Source organism: Pseudorasbora parva, chromosome 11, assembly GCF_024679245.1.
Source record: "Pseudorasbora parva isolate DD20220531a chromosome 11, ASM2467924v1, whole genome shotgun sequence".
Classification (NCBI taxonomy): domain Eukaryota; kingdom Metazoa; phylum Chordata; class Actinopteri; order Cypriniformes; family Gobionidae; genus Pseudorasbora; species Pseudorasbora parva.
In genome coordinates, this window is record NC_090182.1 from 20,175,119 (window position 1) to 20,198,242 (window position 23,124).

At 39.6% G+C, this 23,124-nt stretch overlaps 1 protein-coding gene across 5 annotated transcripts in view; it reads left to right on the forward strand.

Annotated features, from left to right (window-relative positions):
* The window catches only part of elf1 (E74-like ETS transcription factor 1), a 50,230-nt gene extending 42,794 nt beyond the window's left edge, over nucleotides 1-7,436 (forward strand). For all 5 annotated transcript variants that reach the window (XM_067457361.1, XM_067457360.1, XM_067457364.1 and 2 more), the window contains 7 exons: nucleotides 4-172; nucleotides 478-585; nucleotides 2,336-2,497; nucleotides 3,735-3,818; nucleotides 4,423-4,615; nucleotides 4,711-5,046; nucleotides 5,740-7,436. In XM_067457361.1, coding sequence (XP_067313462.1) covers nucleotides 4-172; nucleotides 478-585; nucleotides 2,336-2,497; nucleotides 3,735-3,818; nucleotides 4,423-4,615; nucleotides 4,711-5,046; nucleotides 5,740-6,556 — 1,869 coding nt within the window. In that variant the 3' untranslated portion in view covers nucleotides 6,557-7,436. The remainder of the gene's footprint in view (nucleotides 1-3; nucleotides 173-477; nucleotides 586-2,335; nucleotides 2,498-3,734; nucleotides 3,819-4,422; nucleotides 4,616-4,710; nucleotides 5,047-5,739) is intronic.
* Nucleotides 7,437-23,124: the final 15,688 nt, after the last annotated feature.

Sequence of the window (23,124 nt, forward strand, 5' to 3'; positions counted from 1 at the left end):
CAGCTGGACGACCCTTCAGTGTTCCCTGCGGTGATTGTGGAGCAGGTGCCCGCTGCCGACCTCATGCAGGTGTACTCTGGACTGGAGGCAGATGAGGTTACTAATGGGATCATGGTGGATGCCATTCAGGATGTGGTGGAAGAGAACATCATGGGAGATGTGGGGCTGTCTGGTGAGTCCATTAAGTGATCACAATTGCATGTTGCAAAAAAAGAATAAGTCCACAACACAAAACTCTTCTGAAAGTTTTTGAAGTCTCTTATGGTCAAAAAGGCTGTATTTATTCAATCAAAATACAGTAAACCAGTAATATGTTTTAAATATAAGTACAATTGTAGATAACCGTTTTCTAGTTGAATATATTTTTAAAAGTATGGTTTCCCTGTGAAAACTTCTCTCAAACACTTTTATGTGAAACCCATAACAATGAGACCCAAGGTTAATGTTTGTCAAGTGATGTAAATGTTTTATCCACAGTAGAGACCCCTGTCTCTGGCGGAGAGGACAATATGGAGACCATCGAGGCAGCTGAGGCCCTGCTAAACATGGAATCTCCCAATAACATCCTGGATGAGAAACGCATGAGTATGTGATGACTCACTGTCAGTTTACAGTGTTATTTTTTTATAGAAATGATTGTGGGAAGACCTCTTAAAGTCACTTACAGGTCCTTCTCAAAAATTAGCATATTGTGATAAAGTTTATTATTTTTCATAATGTAATGATAAAAATTAAACTTTCATATATTTTAGATTAATTGCACACCAACTGAAATATTTCAGGTCTTTTATTGTTTTAATACTGTTGATTTTGGCATACAGCCTAATGAAAACCCCAAATTCCTATCTCAAAAAATTAGCATATCACGAAAAGGTTCTCTAAACGAACTATTAACCTAATCATCTGAATCAACTTATTAATTCTAAAAAACTGCAAAAGATTCCTGAGGCTTTTAAAAACTCCCAGCCTGGTTCATTACTCAAAACCGCAATCATGGGTAAGACTGCCGACCTGACTGCTGTCCAGAAGGCCATCATTGACACCCTCAAGCGAGAGGGTAAGACACAGAAAGACATTTCTGAACGAATAGGCTGTTCCCAGAGTGCTGTATCAAGGCACCTCAGTGGGAAGTCTGTGGGAAGGAAAAAGTGTGGCAAAAAATGCTGCACAACAAGAAGAGGTGACCGGACCCTGAGGAAGATTGTGGAGAAGGACCGATTCCAGACCTTGGGGGACCCACGGAAGCAGTGGACTGAGTCTGGAGTAGAAACATCCAGAGCCACCGTGCACAGGCGTGTGCAGGAAATGGGCTACAGGTGCCGCATTCCCCAGGTCAAGCCACTTTGGGCTACAGAGAAGCAGCACTGGACTGTTGCTCAGTGGTCCAAAGTACTTTTTTCAGATGAAAGCAAATTTTGCATGTCATTCGGAAATCAAGGTGCCAGAGTCTGGCGGAAGACTGGGGAGAAGGAAATGCCAAAATGCCTGAAGTCCAGTGTCAAGTACCCACAGTCAGTGATGGTCTGGGGTGCCATGTCAGCTGCTGGTGTTGGTCCACTGTGTTTTATCAAGGGCAGGGTCAATGCAGCTAGCTATCCGGAGATTTTGGAGCACTTCATGCTTCCATCTGCTGAAATGCTTTATGGAGATGAAGATTTGGTTTTTCAGCACGACCTGGCACCTGCTCACAGTGCCAAAACCACTGGTAAATGGTTTACTGACCATGGTATTACTGTGCTCAATTGGCCTGCCAACTCTCCTGACCTGAACCCCATAGAGAATCTGTGGGATAGTGTGATGAGAAAGTTGAGAGACGCAAGACCCAACACTCTGGATGAGCTTAAGGCCGCTATCGAAGCATCCTGGGCCTCCATTATCACCTCAGCAGTGCCACAGGCTGATCGCCTCCATGCCACGCTGCATTGAAGCAGTCATTTCTGGAAAAGGATTCCCGACCAAGTATTGAGGGCATAACTGAACATAATTATTTGAAGGTTGACTTTTTTTGTATTAAAAACACTTTTCTTTTATTGGTCAGATGAAATATGCTAATTTTTTGATGGTTTTCATGAGCTGTATGCCAAAATCATCAGTATTAAAACAATAAAAGACCTGAAATATTTCAGTTGGTGTGCAATGAATCTAAAATATATGAAAGTTTAATTTTTATCATTACATTATTGAAAATAATGAACTTAATCACAATGTGCTAATTTTTTGAGAAGGACCTGTATATGCATTATAGTACACATACAGATACAATTTCTCATTTCAGTTCTGTTGTGAATGTTTAAGCAAACAAGCCTTCTAATTCTTGACCTCTGCCCTTCTGTAGTTCACACATATGGAACTATGCTGGAATCAGACCTGAGCTACATTTCCTTGCGTCCAGAGCAGCTCTCAAACGGCTGCATGGATGGTCCACTGGATGAGGAGACGTCTTCCATGGATGAGATCCCACAGAGGAACCTTTCAAAACCTGTCAGGAAAAGCAAAGGTACCACAGTCCTCCAGTAGAAGGCAGTCTACACCTTTTTTGATTTGTTTCTTTTTTGCTGCATTATATTAAAAACCTAAAGATTAAAGACCAAAGAATGCAAAAATGTTTTAAAAAACAACAACAACCAAAGATAAAAAAAATATTAAGTAGGGCTGTGCAATATTGAAGAAAAATGCTATATGCAATATCTAGTTAAATAATGTGATATTCAATATGCGATACGATATTGCTATTAGTGTGTAAAATCTATTTAAATTATATAACAAATATATATATTTAAAAACTGAGACTGATACTATTTATGCATTTCACATTGTTTCTGGGAAAGGAAAACGTCGCTACAACTTCTGAAAATGTCCAGCAGAGTTTCAAATCTGACAATATAATTTTAACATCAATGTAAACAAACAAAAAATGTAATGCAAATATTGAAATACCAAAAACTCTTTGCTTGACTTGGTAGTAATATCAACATAAGACTTAACATCAAGTCACCTGAACTAGGGATGGAGGAATATTTTTGTTATTATAATTTATCTTTGTTATTAAAAAAATAAGAACTAAAAACAGTAGTCTTCACATGAACAGGAATTAAATATACACTGATACATAATAAAGCTACAAAGGTTATTCAGCCAATAGCACTGAGTGATTTTCTCTTGTTCTTCTGTTGTTTGACAGACAGCGGTAGGTTTATTGTATTAGCTGCCTGTCACTTTAAGATCTAATGCATGGATCCTATTGACACACATTCGGTTTCTTTCCCCAACTGATATCGTTCACTTCAAGCATAACCGACTGGGTTTACATGAATACTCAAGACAGCCATTTTGACATAACTGTGTGTGTATTTGACAGTTCGAGTGTGTAATAGACACAAAACAGAACTGAGGGGATCACTCTTTCAGAGAGGCGGCTTGTGAGCACGTTTTGGTGTGTGTGTCTGTCAGACAGCACAAGTCTGCAAGGAGTGGTTTTTGCAAGTTATTGCATTTAATAACTCTTTTTTTACATCAAGTAAATCACATAAGTAACAGTCGGGTGCCCAGTCTATTCTCTGCTATATGCGTCGACCTAAAACGTACACTTTTCACAATGTTGAAGTAGCCTATTAAAATTATTCATATATTGCATGCCATTGCGATATGCATATTGCGATATGTACATTTGTGATATTTCGATATTTGCACAGCCCTATCTTAGAGGTAACTATTTTCTTGCAATTATCCTGCAGTGCGCAAACCAAGACCAGTGCGGCCCTGCTCTCCCATCACCAATCCAACTCTCCCACTTAAGAAGAAGAGCAAAGAGGGCAAAGGTAAGCGCAATATCGGATCACCGCACACTAGTAAATGATAAAAAGTTGGAAACTATTGCTTTTCTCTCTCCTGAATGCATCATGAGTCACTTCTGCCAGAGAGGCAGCGCTGCGACTGCTTAATTGATGAGGTGCTCTCAAAGTGCTGCGTTTGAGAGGGAACTAAAAGTGATAGCAGGCTGGAGGGCACATCGATGCTGTCCTGATAGAGGCCCCTTATGCATGCACCCCATTCCCAGCTCAGAGAGGAGGCTGGCCGCATACATATACATCACCTTGACACGCCGGTCTGTTCTCTCTCTGGCTCTCGCACTGCCGGGATAGCTGTTTTTAACCACTTCTGGCCAAAGCACATGACAAACAAGAATAATCTAATGCCAGGGCCCTCTAATTAATTTCCAGCTCAGTGTAAGGCTACCATGAAGGGAGAATTGATTTATTAAGGTTATGAGAAAGAGCATAATAATTGCACCTCTGCCTGTTCTGCTGGTTAAATAAGACCTGTGGATTTGCGTGTGAAATATGAAAGTTGTTTAAGCTTTTTATAAGTCTAAACTTTTAATGAGTCGACTGAGGAATATAAAAAAGACCCTTATTCTTGTAGGTAACACTATCTACCTGTGGGAGTTCCTCCTGGCCTTGCTGCAAGACAAAAACACCTGTCCCAAATACATCAAATGGACACAGAGAGAGAAGGGCATTTTTAAGCTGGTGGACTCCAAGGCTGTTTCCAAGTTGTGGGGCAAACACAAAAACAAGCCTGATATGAACTATGAAACCATGGGCAGAGCACTCAGGTGAGCCAATGGCTACAAACACTTCACCCAGAGGGACCAATTATGCCAGCGGAATTGCTTTTCCTGACCTCTTGCTTCCGCTTGTTCTCTTTTAGGTACTATTACCAGAGGGGTATACTGGCCAAGGTTGAAGGACAGAGGCTTGTTTACCAGTTTAAGGAGATGCCCTCAGATCTGGTTATTATAGATGAGGATGATGGCCAAGGGGACGATGCCAGTTCTGGCTATGGAGGGCATAGGTCTGCTCCTCACGGACGGGCAGTGGGCCGAGGTTCCTCGCGTGCGCAGGGAAAGAACGCGCCGTTGAAGTCAGTAAAGAGAGAGATGAGTCCCGGTCTGAACAGCAAACAAGCAGAACAGCTGCTGCAGACGGTCCATGTTCTTCAGCCAAATCAAGGAGCTGCTGTCCCAGCACCTACACACTCCATAAGGTGTGTGTGTGTGTGTGTGTGTGTGTGTGTGTGTGTGTGTGTGTGTGTGTGTGTGTGTGTGTGTGTGTGTGTGTGTGTACAAATACATAAACAGACAGCGTCACACACAAGCAAAAGCTAAAAACAAATGATAAACCACTGCTGAAACACTAGCTATCTAGTAAGCTGCCTTGTTATCTTTACTGCCTACTAAGGCAGCAGTATCATAACTAAAATTGTGATCATTTGTAACACTTTTCCACGGCAGTAACATGGATTGCAGAGCCTTGTACATGACAACAAGATATTGTTGCCAAGTATTAAGAATTTGTTCTCTCATTTATTTTAATCATGTTGCAATTTATCTAAAAAGAGGGAGCAGAGCTTTACACAGTGGCCACGATTAAACTAATATGAGGGAACAAATTAGCACATGGTCACAGTTTACCTAAATTAAAACGAGAATGATTTTGTACATCATAGCCATGATTTATCTAAAATGACAAACTAATGATATGTGGCCTCAAAATAATTATTTTTGTGAAGTTCTTATTATCTTTTTTTTCCACCTGTCATGTGTTAATTATCTTTTAATTCATAGCTACCATATTGAGTATATAATATCATTTCTCATAAATGTAATCTCCTCTATACTGTCTCTGGTTTCAGCAAAAGTCTTCTCGCTTTGTAACCCCATGCCCATCTCTCTCTCAGGACTATAAATATGCCAGGGTCAGTTCCCATGGTCCTCACATCAGGAGCTCAAGGAGGAGGTTCAGTCACCCTGCAGACCCTGCCGCTGTCCTCTGTTCTGACCAATGGAGATTCCTCCACTCATACCGCTCATACCACTCATACCTCACCGCCTCGGGTCATCCTACACACTGTGCCTTCCTCCAGCCCCGGGGGTAAAGATGTGCTCACCATTCAGACGGCCTCTCTGACGACAGACAGCATCCAGCACCAGCAGCTCCTCATGTCCACTCTGGGCTCATCTGGTGGAGGGGTCACCACAACACAGCAAGCCGGATCTCTTAACGGCATCACCCGCTTGGTCACCCTCAATGCCAACGGGCAGCCTGTAGTGGCCCAGCAGCCCGGAACGGTCATTGCCACTGTCCTGAAGCCCAGTGAACTTCAAGGCCTGCAGGTGAAGGAGGAAATCCTAGACCCACATTACCTCCAATCTCTGGTCAACAGCAACCCAAGCCTGGCCTCATTCTGCAAAGAGGAGATCGAGGATGGAGTGGCAGAGCTGAGCTACAGAACTGTGATCATCAACAATGCAGGACAGGAGCTGGGCCAGACCCTAAACGGACACTCAGACGTGGGCTTGCAGCTGGCCAGCAGCCCCAGTGAGGGCCTCACCCCTGTGGAGGAGCTGGAAGTGAGAGGAGAAGTGGCTCTGCATCCAGAGCCTGAGGACAAAGAGCTGTTGGAGGGCTCTCAAGGTCTGCAGGAACTGCCGGTCACCATACAGATACCTGCCTCCCACTTCATCCAGGTAAAATCGGAGCCGGCTGAGACCTAAACTGTCAGCCAAACAGGGGAATGTGGACACAATCGACCAACAAATGGAAAAAAAAATACAGGATATTTTCAGTGGAGCAGATGATCTGTAATTTATTGCTCTTGATTGTTTAGAATGAGCGTTTACTCAAAGTAAACTCAAACTTTTTTTGCAAAAGTTATTGTGATATTGTGCCTAAATTTGAACCTTAAGGGATACCGACCATGATGTCATGATGAAAGCTCTTTGGTTTGCTCTCCATCATCCCTAAACTTCCAACAGGAGAGCAGCCATTCTCCAACCAGGGATATTCCCACCATATGTGCCAGTTGAGATGTTTCTGTCTCTTCTCATCTCCACGGACAAATCCAAAGACTTGATCCAGCAGAGGGACCAAAGGAAGAGTTGGTGAGAAGCCAAAATGAAACCAACAACACACCATTGACTTTTGGATTAAAACAAACACACATACAAGATGGAGAATCATTTTAGGTTTTTTTTCCTATGCAGCCATCTCAATTGATTTCAAAAGGATGCCTATTGAAATAAGACTGAAAGAGTGCATAGGTGGTTAATGCTTTGTTTTGGAAGTGATGTTTTGATGGGGAAGATTGTATGATTCGCTCTGTTTTTAATACAGATTTATGACATTATCTCATCCCCTTCATACCGGCAGAACAGACGAGGTCATTATTTGCCCATTACACACAAATTTAAAAGCACTTCGCTTTTATGGAAATGGGCATTGCCTGTCCGAGAACACAGTTCTTGTAGACCTTGATTGTATATAGTAACAGTCTACAATATAGTGACAAATTCCAAGATCATTTGCTAAAGTATTTCCCCATTATAATCTTGTGCATATGAAATGGCACGCAGTATATATAAATATATTAAAATAATTATATATATATATATATATATATATATATATATATATATATATATATATATATATATATATATATATATATATATATATATATATATATATATATATATATATAAAACTGAGATTAAATTTATGGCCACAAATTTATTTATTTTCTAAATTCTGTATACAGTCTTTTTTAAACAAATGCAAAAATGAGGGAAAATATGCAGTATGTAGAGCTAATATTACCCATAAGAACCCGTATGTGTGTTTATTGCTGTATTTTTCCAATTTAAAGCGTTCCATGTAATCCGCACACCTTTCATATTTTATCTATTTTTCAATATAAGGGGATCCGAACGTAGCTTTATGAGATTGAGCTATCATGCTGTTCTTATTCACTGTGATGTGTTTAAAGCCATTTTTTTTACAGAACATGCTTTAATGCGATGTCCTTTGGTTTCTGCCTTTACGCTGTCATACTTTTACCCTTTGTCAAACATATCGTTTGATTGATGCCTTACACGTCAGTTTTCAGATCACAGATTGTCTCAGACACAGCCTGTGTGGTTTGTGACATTTAAGTCGATTTTTTAAATGTATTTATTTGTAGTTTATGTAGTCGAGTCTGTTTGTGGCCTCCATTCCCTCTTCGACCTCATTTATATCCAATGAATCCAGAGCAGAGTCTCCTAATAGCTGCATCTCCACAAGTAAACAGAGTGGATGTTGTAGCTATGTTGATCCGAAACTAAATTTGTGCTAAATTGGAAGAAGTGACTGAAGTTGTGGAGGGTAAATGTGGACCGCACTCCCTGAAGGCAAGCCGCTGTTCATGGGCATCAGGCCTCTGCCTCTAATTCACTTTGACTAACACCAGAGCTCTGATGCTGCTCTGACAATCATGGCTACAGCTTGAATTATGCAAGATTACGTCAATAAGACAATCGGTCTTCAGACCTGAAATTGTTGACTGCAGACTTTACACTTTGTAGCTTTGGGGTAAAGGTATGCCAGTGCTCTTCCTATAATTTCAGCTTGCCTTTTCTTGGGGCTTTCCTATTTTTCCAATTGTCCTAAAGTAGACTAGATTTTGTTTTTCTAAAAAAAGAGAGAGAACCAAAAGAGAATATAATAAAAAACAATTTTGCCTTAACGTAAACGTGTGATCTCCTGTTACCTTTTTGCAGTGGAAATTGAAAATTGGTACTGGTTAAACAACACAAAGCCCATAAGGCAGATGCTATCATTGTTCCACCGTATATTAACACCAGTACACCTCCCGGTGCATCTCTTCAAGCGTTTCTTCAGTTAACGTGAATTAACAGAGGTCAGATGCACTCCCAGGTATCTCACACATCTTGCTGTGAATGGAGGCTGCTGTGGGGAGCTCTGTTTCCAGCCATATGCGCTCTTATTCAGATTGTCTGCTCCTTCTGGAGACTACAGACGCTGCAACTTCGGCAAGGACGGAGTGAGTGCAATCTGTTAACTCCAGGAAGCAAAGCGCCTAACAGTTATTGACCAATCAGGCATGGGTAGCTAAATTATGCCTTTGTTTCAGTGTCCTTTGTGTCCCATGAAAAAAAAAAAAAAAAAAAACTGCATCACAGATTTGAAACGACATGAAGTTGTGTAAATTATGGGATTAACTATTCGTTTAACATATCCACGAACCCTCTATGATTTAATTTTTTGCTGCTGTCTTGTGGAAAAAATAATCTTTAAACAACTAACACTCACTGCAAGAGAACACAAAACAGTTTTCTCTCCTGCAGCTCTGTGTGCGTCGGGCTTGTGGTGAGGATAGAAATGATTGTGTGTGAGAGATTACTCTGTGGTATGGGTTTGGAGAGGCTTTCTCTAAGGTCTTATATTGTGTGTGTGTGTGCGCGTGCTGATGGAGCCATCTGGCAGCGGGTACATGCTGGAGCTCTTACCCCCAAGTCCACTATTCACACACAGCTGCAGATTACCCTACAGGCAACACTGAAAAATAAAACAATAACATATACAGAAAAACACAATGTTAAAGCTGTTAGAGGTTACTGTAGTATAGAAGGAGCAAAATGGCAACTGAAAGTGGTTGTTAAAATGATCTGCACAGGCTTACCTGTAAGAAAAACTTTTTTTTGACAACCACTACAAATTTTACGTGAATTGGAGTAGATATGCTTGTATGAACATTCGAATTCAAATACAGATGAAGGGGTTACAGGTACAATTTGTTTTAGAAAAGCAAAACAGTCTCGTGTTAGATATTTTTTTAAAGGCAATTTTTGTACTCTATGGTACTAATGCTCAATAAGCATAATGCTTACAGTCAATAAGCAGTCTATTTATAGCATTTTAAGTACACTGTAAAAACATATTTAAAAAATAAGTTACCTGTTTGCCTTAACATTTTGTGTTCATTGAAATGAAAAAAATGAGTTAGTACAATGAACATTTTTGAGAATTGACAAGCTTTATTCAAATATTATTAAAAGATTTTGTAAGCATATGGGTAATTGTTTTATTTGTGATGACGCGGTAAATATGCCAAATTGTGCTGTTTTTTAATGATTTAATCACATTTTTTATGTTATATAGATATATATATATATCTATATAACATAAGATATATATATATATATATATCTTATGTTATATAGATATATATATATATAACATAAAAAATGTGATTAAATCATTAAAAAACAGCACAATTTGGCATGTTTACCGCCAGGAACCTTGGAGTTGTGATTGATGACCAGTTAAACTTCACTGACCACATTACTGCAACAGCCCGGTCCTGCAGATTTGCTTTATACAACATTAGAAAGATTAGACCCTTCCTATCAGAACAGGCTGCACAACTCCTGGTTCAAGCTCTTGTTCTCTCCAGACTGGATTATTGTAATGCTCTTCTGGCTGGGCTTCCAGCATGCACTATCAAACCCTTGCAGCTGATCCAGAATGCAGCGGCGAGAGTGGTCTTTAATGAGGCGAAGAGAACGCATGTTACGCCTCTCTTCATCAAACTGCACTGGTTGCCAATGGCTGCTCGCATCAAATTCAAGGCTCTAGTTCTCGCCTACAAAACAACCACTGGTTCTGCACCATTATACCTAAACTCAATTGTTCAGACTTACACACCCTCCAGAAGCTTGCGTTCTGCGAATGATCGGCGCCTCGTGGTTCCTTCCCAAAGAGGCATGAAATCGCTCTCACGGACATTTTCCTGGACCGTTCCCACCTGGTGGAATGACCTGCCGATCTCAATTCGTGCTGCCGAGTCTGTAGCCATTTTTAAAAAACATCTTAAGACACATCTTTTCCAATTGCACTTTTCCTATTGCACTTGACCAATACAGAATAGCACTTACTGATCATATCTACGTCTCTCATCCGGATTTGTGCCTTCAGGCGGGTATGTTACATAGTTATCATAGCTACCAAAATCCAGTGTTCTGTATTTTGCGTACGTGAGTTTTTGCTGTCGATGGCTATTGCTGCGCGTTTAGCTAGAATGCCATACAAACCCAACCCATTGGGCCACTGAATCCGCATTAACGACAACAGTTGGGGCATCAGCCTTAGTCCTAATGGGTTGTTATCTTAGCTATCCAAATCCAGTGTTCTGTTTTTCCGTACGTGAGTATTTGTTGTAGCTGGCTATAAAAAAAAAAAAAAAAAAAAAAAAAAAAAACAGTTGTGTACTGTGCTAATTAATTGAGATTTCTTACAGCTCTTACAGGTTGTTGGCTTTGTTTGTTTCGTTGCTTCTATTGCTCTACCCTTTTTTGTAAGTCGCTTTGGATAAAAGCGTCTGCTAAATGATTAAATGTAAATGTAAATGTATATCTCCCCAATATATAATAATTTCTTAAATATGTTTAAAAATGCAATACAACTTTTTAATAATCTAAAATGTATTTATATTATGCTGTATAAAGAGAGAAAAAGGGGTACTTTATAGGGGGTTTTGGCAACCGGAAAGATTCGCCCACATTACTCATCTCTCATCCACCCACAATTAATTGGAATGTTATTTTTGAATTACTTGCCCTCCCGTGGGCCAGTGGATATAACCACGAACCGTGCATCACGAACACAAACGCTAGAGAATTTAAAACACAAAATGCAGACAGTTTTGAATTAGATGTTTAAAACCAAAAAAATGTGGTAGAGAGGAAACATCATACAAGTCAAAATTAAAGTTTCTTACTGAGATAACAGGCTATAGCTGTTGTGACAACTAGCCCCTCGTCTACTGTATAATGTGCATTTTAGATGCTGTAACTGGTCATCCTTTCAGTATTTTTTTTTAAATAATGCTCTTTGTAGTCTCTCAGTTAATATCATCATAAATGGATGTATAATAATTATACAAGAAGAAGAAAATGTTGTTTAACATAAAGCTGAAGTATAGCATATCATGCTGCAGAAAAAATACATGTAGCTGTTTGACATGTCAACTCTCCATTGGTAATCATGCAGCATTAAAAAAGACAGCTTGCTCAAACGTTTCACTGCTGAACATCATACAGGCTATATGACTAACCATAAGCTTCTCAACAGAAATAACACTTGTATAGATTATATATATATATATATATAAGCTGAATTTCTAGGCAACCGTGGTTCACCAGTGTCAAACTACGTCTTTACATCCACACAGCTGTACAAAATCAGCTCAAGGAACATTCTATTTTTAAAGCAAGACGACAAGTAGCTGGGGGCCAATGACATGCTTGAAGAGAGCGAGTGTTTATTGCATCATGGTGTCTCTAGTGAGGAGTGGCGGGACGGCTGAGGGATGGCGGTCATTAGAAATGTGCCTCTAGTCAGGGGCTGCACTAAGATTACTCACACACCAGGATACTGCCACCACACACGCGCACGCACAACAATGATTTTGTTCTGTTGCTGAACTAAGACTAATGACATCCACTCCAATTTATGTCCTTTGTTCATCACTTTATATTTACATCAAATTTTTAAAACAGCAGTCTCACAGCGGGAATTTATAGAAGCTAAAAGCAATACACTTACAGCCATTAAACTTCTCACCCTACATCTCTCAAATGCCTGAATTGATAAAATTCTTCCATTGACAAATGAAACAATAACCATGATTTCATATTTCCCAGGTCATAACCATAAAGTCAAGGTTTGGCTGATTATTATGGCCCCATTAGCCCCTGTTGTTTGCTGTGATCTACATCATCTGACTGAAAAACAGATCTTCCTCCAATTCAGAAATATATGGATATTCTTTACACACGCACGCACGCATGCACGCATGTGTGTGTGTGTGTGTGTGTGTGTTTACATACATGTTTTTACATTGTACTTATATTTAAAAAAATACCTGCATATAATTATGTCTGTATTTAATTTCAGTAGTTACATTTTTAATTACACAGTTGGCACTTCCCTTACACCTAACCCTACCCTTAAACTGACCCATCCCACCACACCTGTCCCTAACTTTACCCATATCCACCTCAATATCAGCAAAAGTGTTTTGCAATACAATTTGAACATAGTAAGTACATACTTATTTTTTGATGTAAGTACATATTCTTTCTAATTAATTATCTAATCAACCAATCACACAATCACATGGCAGTTGCTTCAATGCATTTAGGGGTGTGGTCCTGGTCAAGACAATCTCCTGAACTCCAAACTGAATGTCAGAATGGGAAAGAAAGGTGATTTAAACAATTTTGAGGGTGGCATGGTTGTTGGTGCCAGACGGGCCGGTCTGAGTATTTCACAATCTGCTCAGTTACTGGGATTTTCACGCATAACCATTTCTAGGGTTTGCAAATAATTGTGTGAAAAGGGAAAAGCACCCAGTATGCGGCAGTCCTGTGGGCGAAAATGCCTTGTTGATGCTAGAGGTCAGAGGAGAATGAGCCGACTGATTCAAGCTTATAGAAGAGCAACTTTGACTGAAATAACCACTCGTTACAACCGAGGTATGCAGCAAAGCATTTGTGAAGCTACAACATGCACAACCTTGTGGCGGATGGGCTACAGCAGCCGAAGACCCCACCGGGTACCACTCATCTCCACTACAAATAGGAAAAAGAGGCTACAATTTGCACAAGCTCACCAAAATTGGACAGTTGAAGAATGGAAAAATGTTGCCTGGTCTGATGAGTCTCGATTTCTGTTGAGACATTCAGATGGAATTTCAGATGGCGTCAAAATTTGGCATAAACAGAATGAGAGCATGGATCATCGTCCATTGTTACCACTGTGCAGGCTGGTGGTGGTGGTGTAATGGTGTGGGGGATGTTTTCTTGGCACACTTTAGGCCCCTTAGTGCAAATTGGGCATCATTAAAATGGCACGGCCTACCTGAGCATTGTTTCTGACCATGTCCATCCCTTTGTGACCACCATGTATTCATCCTCTGATGGCTACTTCCAGCAGGATAATGCACCATGTCACAAAGCTCGAATCATTTCAAATTGGTTTCTTGAACATGACAATGAGTTCACTGTACTAAAATGGCCCCCATAGTCACCAGATCTCAACCCAATAGAGCATCTTTAGGATGTGGTGGAACGGGAGCTTCGTGCCCTGGATGTGCATCCCACAAATCTCCATCAACTGCAAGATGCTATCCTATCAATATGGGCCAACATTTCTCAAGAATGCTTTCAGCACCTTCTTGAATCAATGCCATGTAGAATGAAGGCAGTTCTGAAGGCGAAAGGGGGTCAAACACAGTATTAGTATGGTGTTCCTATAATCCTTTTGGTGAGTGTATATATATATATACTAAATTGGTGAGTGAGCTATATTTCGATAGCACATAAAGGTAATGGTTGTGCAATTCCTGTATATAGTTTTAACATCAACAGTAGACTGCAAAGCATATAGCCTATATAATATATATGGATTTATGTGTGTGTGTACACGCGCACGCACACACACATTATATAGGCTATATGCTTTGCAGTCTACTGTTGATGTGAGTGTTAAAACTATATACAGGAATTGCACAACCATTACCTTTATGTGCTATCAAAAGAGTTTGTTGCAAGTTCTTTGTTCTCGGAATGAACAGGAATCACAGAGGAGACCAGGTTTATTCTTGCCTATTTATTGGGAAAAACCAATAGTCCTATGTAGTGTCCCATGCACTGACAACCATATAAACATTCCAAATATATCAGATAAGATCTCTTTCTGCCGATTCTGTAATTTCGGTCAAATACAGGCTATATTCGCTGTGTAGAACAATGTGATGGCTTTAAATGGTCAGCCGTATGTAAATATGAACTACATTACTGACAAGAAAAGATGATCTAGCTGTTTTGGGGAAAAACAAAAAAATCATATCCTACAGTAGTTCTTCCCGACACCATGTTTAAAGTTTATGGTACGCCCATCTCGGGAATTTGGGTATGACTATTATTTCCCATCTTCCCAGTGGTAAACACTACATCAGAGGGAATTCAGTGCAATTTTTACCTGGGAAACTCCTATTTATGATATTCCGATAGCATGTGAAGGCAGCATATAAGTGTGGTCAATTTATTAACGAAATCAATATAAATACTCTTAGAATATACTTTTTTTTTTTTACATCATTGATTTCCCGTGTGTATATAATGACATATAATGACTGCTGATATCTGAGTCCACAGATATAGACCTACTGCAGCTCGTATTAACAAATCACTGGCAGCTGTTAATGGCTGATTCAGGGTCCTGGCAGCTGTTAGTTACAGCGAACAGGAACCGTTAAGCTGAACTAAATTAATATTATTATAGGCTACCGGACATTTTATTGCCGGTTCCCAACTCCCAGCATGCACATGCACACACATCAGATGATCTGTCTAACTGTCATTGTACTGTAGCCTACGTCCGTGTTGAGTTATCTCATTCAATCTCACCAACAGTATTATGATACTTACTCGCACATGCAAACGTGGTCCGAGAAGGGCCTCATCTTCTTTCCGATCGAGTGATGTTCCGAAACGGCAGTCGCATCCTCTCAAACGGCCTAATGAATCACTCAATTCTCATTGGTAGATTGAGAGTGTTACCCGGCAATTGCAAATTTCACTTGCATTTGATCGTGGTCGGGTGTGTAACATGCTAGCGGAAATGTCCTATTTAAGAAGTTATGATTATGAGCTTGTTGCATTCAAGTGCTTTGTTGTCATGCAGGAAACCAGAGGGCTAGCCAGAAAAGGCACGGCTTGACCTAGTTTAATCAGCACATCCCGGCTTAGTCCGTTGCATGTTTGCTGAGCCTGGATGAGTATGTGCAGCTAAGTCAAGCCGGGTATAGTTGGGATAAAGTGCACATTCACAGCATTCTTAACCAGACCACGGGATCAAACAAGGAATCAATTATGCAAAAGTGGATAAATCCTGTGCGGCATACATCTTGTCACCTGAGAAACAGATTACAATGGAAAAATAATACGAAGAGGTGAAACCTATAATATGTAGGCTAAAAAGGGAAATACGACTGCTAGCTATAATAAAACAAAGAAAGCCTGGCAGACAATAGCAGACAGATTGAATGCATGACTAGTAAAAATAACCAGTGCTGAAACCATCATAATTACTTATCAAGGAGTTACTTGTCATTTCCACAAATTAACATCTGTACACTTTGTCTTAAATGTGACCAGTGGACATGCATGTTACTCGGGAAATGGGTCATGAAGATTAATTGCAAACACTTATCCACTATGCACATCTATTTTAACTCTATTATCTATCTATCCTTCTTAAAGAACACGCATGTGGCCAGAAAAAGACCTGGCAGCAAGTCAAGATTAAATACAAGAATACAAGGTAAGTGACTTGATTGCTGAAAAAATAAATAAATAAATAAATAGGTGAATAATGTCTGCTGACATATTTTATTGTGTGTACTGATTTTAGCATTAAAAAACGGCTAACTAATCCTGCACAGGGGTGGCTCTCCAACCCAAGGCTTCACCACAGCAGAGGAACTAAAGGTGAATAAAGGGAGTTCAGTGATGGAAGGGATCCAGGGAGGGACAGCCACTGACCCTGGCCCAGCAAGAGAAACTGGCCTCTTCATACAAGGTACATTATTGCTGTACTACTGCATATGGAAAACAATCAAATAATTATATTTTGTTATGTGGACTGACTGACTTTGCCTTACCCTGCAGTGTCTGGTAACACACTTCCACTTCTGGAGCCACCAGACTATGCGCCACTGGTGAGTACTCTTTATTAAAATCATAGACTTGACATGTCCTGTCAAAACTATCAATACAAGTTTTATTGAATAGGGCAGAGGGAAGGCACATCTGCAACAGTGGAGTTCACTTCTGCCGATGATGAGACGCTGTCGCTGGACTCCAGAAGGCTTGACGTGTCATGGCAATTTTGTGGAAATAGCCAAATTTTTAGTCCTAATGGATAAGAAGTTGGCGATGTGGTTGTGCTAATAGAACATACCATATTTGTAACAGGATCCAGATACTGTGCAGTCAGTGTTTTACAGAATTCACAAACTATCATACGTACACTATGCATCTGGAGACAAATTGAGCTGGCAGAAGTCAAGATCGAAGTGAACAAGAGAAACCTGCAAGACATGGACCTCGTGATGGAAATTAAATACAACACATTGATGAAACTGGACTTTGTCCAGTACTTTCACTGTGTAGTTATAAAACATACAATACAGTTCAAATGATTACTCGGATATGTAAATATACACTTCATTAATGACAAGAGAAAAACAAAACAAAACATACCTGTCACAGGCAGCTGTAGTTCTATGTTTAAAGTTTATGGCACGCCCATCTCAGGAATTTGGGTATCAAAATTATTTCTGAACTTCTCAGTGGTAAACACTACATCAGCGGGTGTTCATGTGCTTTTTTCCCCATAGGGAACTCCTATTTACGATAATTAAGATAGGACGTGAAGGCAGTATAAATTTCAGGCCCTGCTGCGTTAGATGTAACACACACGGTTTAAAACTTTCCAAACATGCTAGGATGACAAAACGCAGTTGCCATATCATTATTTAAAGAAAAAATTGCTTCACATTTTTTTAATAAAATAAAAAATAAATACATTTGGAAGATATCACTGAACATTTATTTAACATATAACGTTTATTTTTTATCTCATGTTGTCACATTTCACTTCCATTCTTTTGGGGTAAATCAAGAAAAAAAATACACACTGTATTAATGAAACAAAACCACATAATTGTGAATTTACACAGAGAAAGTCAAAAAGAGACAGGGTCATGGGCAGCCAAGGCTCATTGATGCACGTGGGGAGCGATGGCTGGCCTGTGTGGTCTGATCAAACAGACAAGCTACTGTAGCTGGTTAATGCTGGTTCTGATAGAAATGTGTCACAATACACAGTGCATCGCAATTTGTTGCGTATGGGGTTGCATAGCTGCATAGCTGCAGACCAGTCGGGGATGGCCACTGACGACCATGTTGATGGCCACTGCCGAAAGCGCCAACAGTGGGCCATCTTTGACATGTGAGCATCAGAACTGGACCACAGAGCAATGGAAGAAGGTGGCCTGGTCTAAGGAATTACATTTTCTTTTACATCACGTGGATTGCCAGATACATGGGCCTGTGTGTTACCTGGGAAACACATGGCACCAGGATGCACTTTAGGAAGAAGGCAAGCTGGTGAAGGCAGTGTGATGCTTTGGGCAATGTTTGCTGGGAAACCTTGGGTCCAGTCATCCATGTGGATGTTACTTTGATATGTAACACCTACCTAAGCACTGATGCAGACCATGTGCCATGGCCTCTTTTAGCAGGATAATGCACCCTGCCGCAAAGAAAAAAATGGCTCAGGAATGGTTTGAGGAGCACACGCACACACGCGCGCACACACACACACACACTCTCTCTTTTCTATATATTTGGTAAAACAGCCTACCGTTACAATGCTCCGTCAACCTGGACCGCACTACAAAAAGAACTGAAACTAAACATGTTTATCCCCATCTCTGATTTTAAGTTGTATCTTGCAGACACTTTACACTTTACATTAAACATGTGAGTGTGTCTAGACTTTATTGTTCACAGCCTGCATATTCTCACTGGTCAATTGTAATAATGTTTTTTATGTTTTTTACGCAGTGTTAATTGCCAACTTAACAAAAGGTTTGTTCAACTTGAAGTGGCGCTGTGGAGACAGAACGATGCTTGACCTCAAAGTACCTTGAGAGCACGTTGAAAGCATACAGGCTGCATCCGAAATTAATTATTAAGAATAATTAATTACTTCCCGATTGCTAAAAGACTGTTTTATAAAGTATTAATGTGTGTAGTGTAATGTAATCCGGATGCACTACATTCTCCATGTTGTCATCACCATGTGACCTATCAAACACAAAATCTTTACGATTTAAATCTCATTAAGGATCCAGACAGGCTCCGAGATGGCTAGCTGCCCCACTCTGAATCCACACCCTGATGCAAATTCACGCATTTCAAAGACACTTGGGCTGTGTTCTCAAATGAGAGAACAGTACAACCAACAGACAATCAATAATATCCTCTAATTCATTGACAATCTGTTTAATGAAGGAACATGATTTCTCAAAAATAATTTTGTTTATAATTTGTTTGTATAATGTTTGTATATTGAATAATGTTATACATGTTTGATGACATAATTACTAGCTAATATTAGCCCATCTAGCTGGTGTCGCCTGTCAAAATATTCCTCCTTTTGATGACAAACACTTTGGTGGACATCACTTTCTTATAGAATGCAGTTTTTTTTTTAAAGTTTTTTATAAATCAGAATACAAAATGAACACACACTTTCAATGCGAATAAGTCAGCCCTTTTGTTCAAAACAAAGAACTTCTCCAGCTGACAAGTGCACCTTCCTCTTCAAGACAAAACTCAAAGGTGTGTCCTCTGGAACTTAAGACAACACAAAGTTCCCTCCAGGAAATAGACGGCGTAGGCCTACTTGCTGACATTCCTTTCCCGAATGCTGTTTACGCAATACCTCCTCTGGACAGCCACACACACCAAGCCATGTGGACCTTCTTGTACATCTCAAAGTTTCAGCAAGTAAACCATCAATTCTTCACTCAATGCGGAAGAAATTGATCACAACTTTCTTCTGGCTATACAATCATGGGAAAGACTACTGACTTGACAGGTGTCTAAAAGATGACCATTGACACCTTCAACAATCAGGGCAAGACACAAAAGGTTATTGCAAAAGAGGCTGGCTGTTCACAGAGCTCTGTGTCCAAGTACAATAATAGAGAGGCGAAGGGAAGGAAAAGATGTGGTAGAAAAAAGTGTACAATCAATAGGGATAACCGCACCCTGGAGAGGATTGTGAAACAAAACCCATTCAAAAATGTCGGGGAGATTCACAAAGAGTGGACTGCAGCTGGAGTCAGTGCTTCAAGAAGCACTACTCACAGATGCATGCCAGACATGGATTTCAACTGTCACATTCCTTGTGTCAAGCCACTCTTGAACAACAGACAGCATCAAAAGTGTCTCGCCTGGGCTAAAGAAAAAAAGGACTGCTGAGTGGTCCAAAGTTATGTTCTCTGTTGAAAGTAGCTTTTCTATTTCCTCTGGAAATCAGGGTCCCAGAGTCTGGAGGATGAGAGGAGAGGTACACAATCCACGTTGCTTGAGGTCCAGTGTAAAGTCTCCACAGTCAGTGATGGTTTGGGGTGCTATGTCATCTGCTGATGTTGGTCCACTGTGTTTTCTGAGGTCCAAGGTCAACGCAGCCGTACACCTCATTTTAGAGCACTTCATGCTTCCTGCTGCTGACCAACTTTATGGAGCTGCAGATTTCAGAACAGGAATTATTTTCTTTGTATTGGTCTTAATATCCAAATTTTCTGAGATTTGGGATTTTCCTTAGTTATAAAATATATAAACATTTGAAATATATCAGTCTGTGTATAATGAATGAATATAAGATACAAGTTTCCCTTTTTGAATGGAATTAGTGAAATAAATTAACTTTTGATGATATTCTAATTATATGACCAGTGCTTGTACACTTCAGAATCTTGTAGGTAATTTGGGTACGTTTTGCTTACTCTTTTATGAGTACTGTCAAATTCAGACATACTACTTTTGTCACATACTGTTTTTCGCCTACAGTATAGTAGGGAAGTGTGCTATTTCGGATGCAGTCGGAGACGAATCGCTCTCACGGTTCTTTGATATCATACACCGATCTGTCTGCGAACATACTGTACCTACTGCTAAATCCGGGGCGGATGTGAGCCACTGTCCATGTCCATTTTCTCATGCAAACAGTGGGAAATACAGCATAGAGCAAAGAGGCTCTAAAAGAAAACACTGTACCAATCATTGTACCACATAAACATTGTAACATGGTCAGTAAACCAAATTAGATTGTGTCTGTCCCCTTCCCAGTGGATGCGGCATTCACCTTTTAATGTATGGTATGAGCTAACTTGCAAAAGAAGCCAATTGAAAACATCAAATGAGTCCTACATCTGCCGGGACACTCCAGTGAGTACTGTAGGCTGCACATTCTCTCTTATTTCATTTTCAATCTTTTAGATGCAACAGACCCCCACATATTATCACTCTCATGTGAGGGACACCCATCCTAAAATGTAAGCGATTTGTGTAAAACATCATAAGCAAAATATTTAGTTGATTGTTTTTTTTCTTTCACTACTATGTGTTATATTTTTATCCATGTATTAATATCAAATTTGAATTTCAAATTTATTTATTTATCTTTTAAAACATTTTTACACACGCCTTTCTCTAAACATTCCAAAGGGGCCCCTTGGGGGTCCCCGGACCCCAGTCTGAAAACCCTTGCCCTAATGCACAATGATATAGTTATATCCATGTAGCACCACTTGAGGGCAGTAGTGTCCCACCTCAGTAAAATACATTTAACAAGCAATTTGCTCTCTCTTCTTGTACATGGTGTACTGCTTTAAAGCAGATAGTCTGCCTGTAAAACACTGACTACCTGCTCCATGAACACGAATCTGCGAGTTAAATCCAGAGAACTAAAACAAACAGCTCGGAGGAAAATTACAATGCACTTTTGATGTGCTAACAAAAGGAATTAATTCACATGCCTACCTGCAATCTGCAGTCACCCTGCCTCCTTCACTGCTCCAGAATCACTGAATTTTTGCCCTCAGTCTTCTGCAGTCACTGTTGCTGCAGGCTCACTTTCTGCGTCTCGGCAATGAAATACAAGCAGCTCTGAGCTTTCGCAAATGAAAATGGCACTGTTAGGTTGTTTTAAAGCTAAAATCGTTATACAAGGCTCAGTATGGATCTGGCTCGGTATATACTATTCTTTAGTTAATTAAATTTATTGTCCTGAATCAGTGGTATATTGCTTATAGTTCTTTGGGTTCCTACAGGTTATGCATAATATACATGACTTGTTTTACCTGTCATATGAAATGTACATAAACACACCAGCTTAAGTATGTGTCTAGAAATAGCAATTAAAAACACACATGTATATGGATACAATGTGCGGGTGCAGTGACATTGTAAACAGCTTGGTTGAATTACATCAGTTTATTTTTACATCTGTTTCGTCGGTTGTACTCTTACTCTTTGAATATTATACTAGAAATACAATTATAATTTTGCTCAGAACATGCATATTAATAAAACATCCAAGAAAGTATATCAAGGCAAATTAAGAGTTTTAAGAACTAATAACATATCTTTTTCTTCCTCACACAAAGCTATCATAAGACTTCAGAAGTCTTGGAATAATGTCACATGGATCACTTTTATGATGATTTTGGTCTGTTTCGGAGCTTGATAGCCAATCGGTCCCTTTAAGGTAAGGACAAAAGCAATACGCAAAGAGAGTCAAACAGGATTTTAACAACATCAGAATGTGCAAATAGATGTTTATGAATTACGGTCTAAAACTATACATGCTAAATTAATTTGAATAAGTGCAATGATTTTTTTTGTAAATAGGTTATTTTACCCACAGTGGCTCTGTTGAGATCACTTATTTTAGCATTGCATCAATATAAGTGCTGGTGTATCACATGATTTTGGGTATTGTGATAACAGGATCCAATTTAATAAGCTTTCTATGTAGTATTGGAGTTTGTGCTTTGATCATTTACCTCAGGCTTCTAGTAAATTAGATCTTAGCATCTGCAGACGAACGAAGTGTTTTGAGGAAAGATATGGCTGATGAAGATCACATTTAGACAACTGACCATGGAAAACGAAAGAGATAAACATCAAGGTGAGTTTTAACTTTGATTTGTGGCTTTGCGTGGTTGTTTGTCACATATGGCTTCATTTGTTTCAAGATGAAAGCCCTGTGTTTTGCTCTTTTGTTGGTTTCTCAGAAAAGATGCATTTCATATGCTTTCAGTGTAATATCTTCCAAGGTTTTCTTTATGATAATTTAAAATAATGTACTGTGCCCAACTGTTATTAGGTCTTATAGCTCAGTCATGTAGTTGGCCGTCTTGAGATAAACTGGTAGAGCACGATGCTATCAATGTCAAGCTCATTGGGTTTGAGTCTCAAAGAACACACACTAAGAAAACGAGAGATTTAAATAACAATTGTGTCAGTGTCCCTCATTAAAATGATCAACATGTATTTCACAGTGTCTTTTTAAGTCCCTTAGCACATGTTTATTCACAGCAGTAAATTAGTAGCAGACACTAAAACTTTTACCAGTT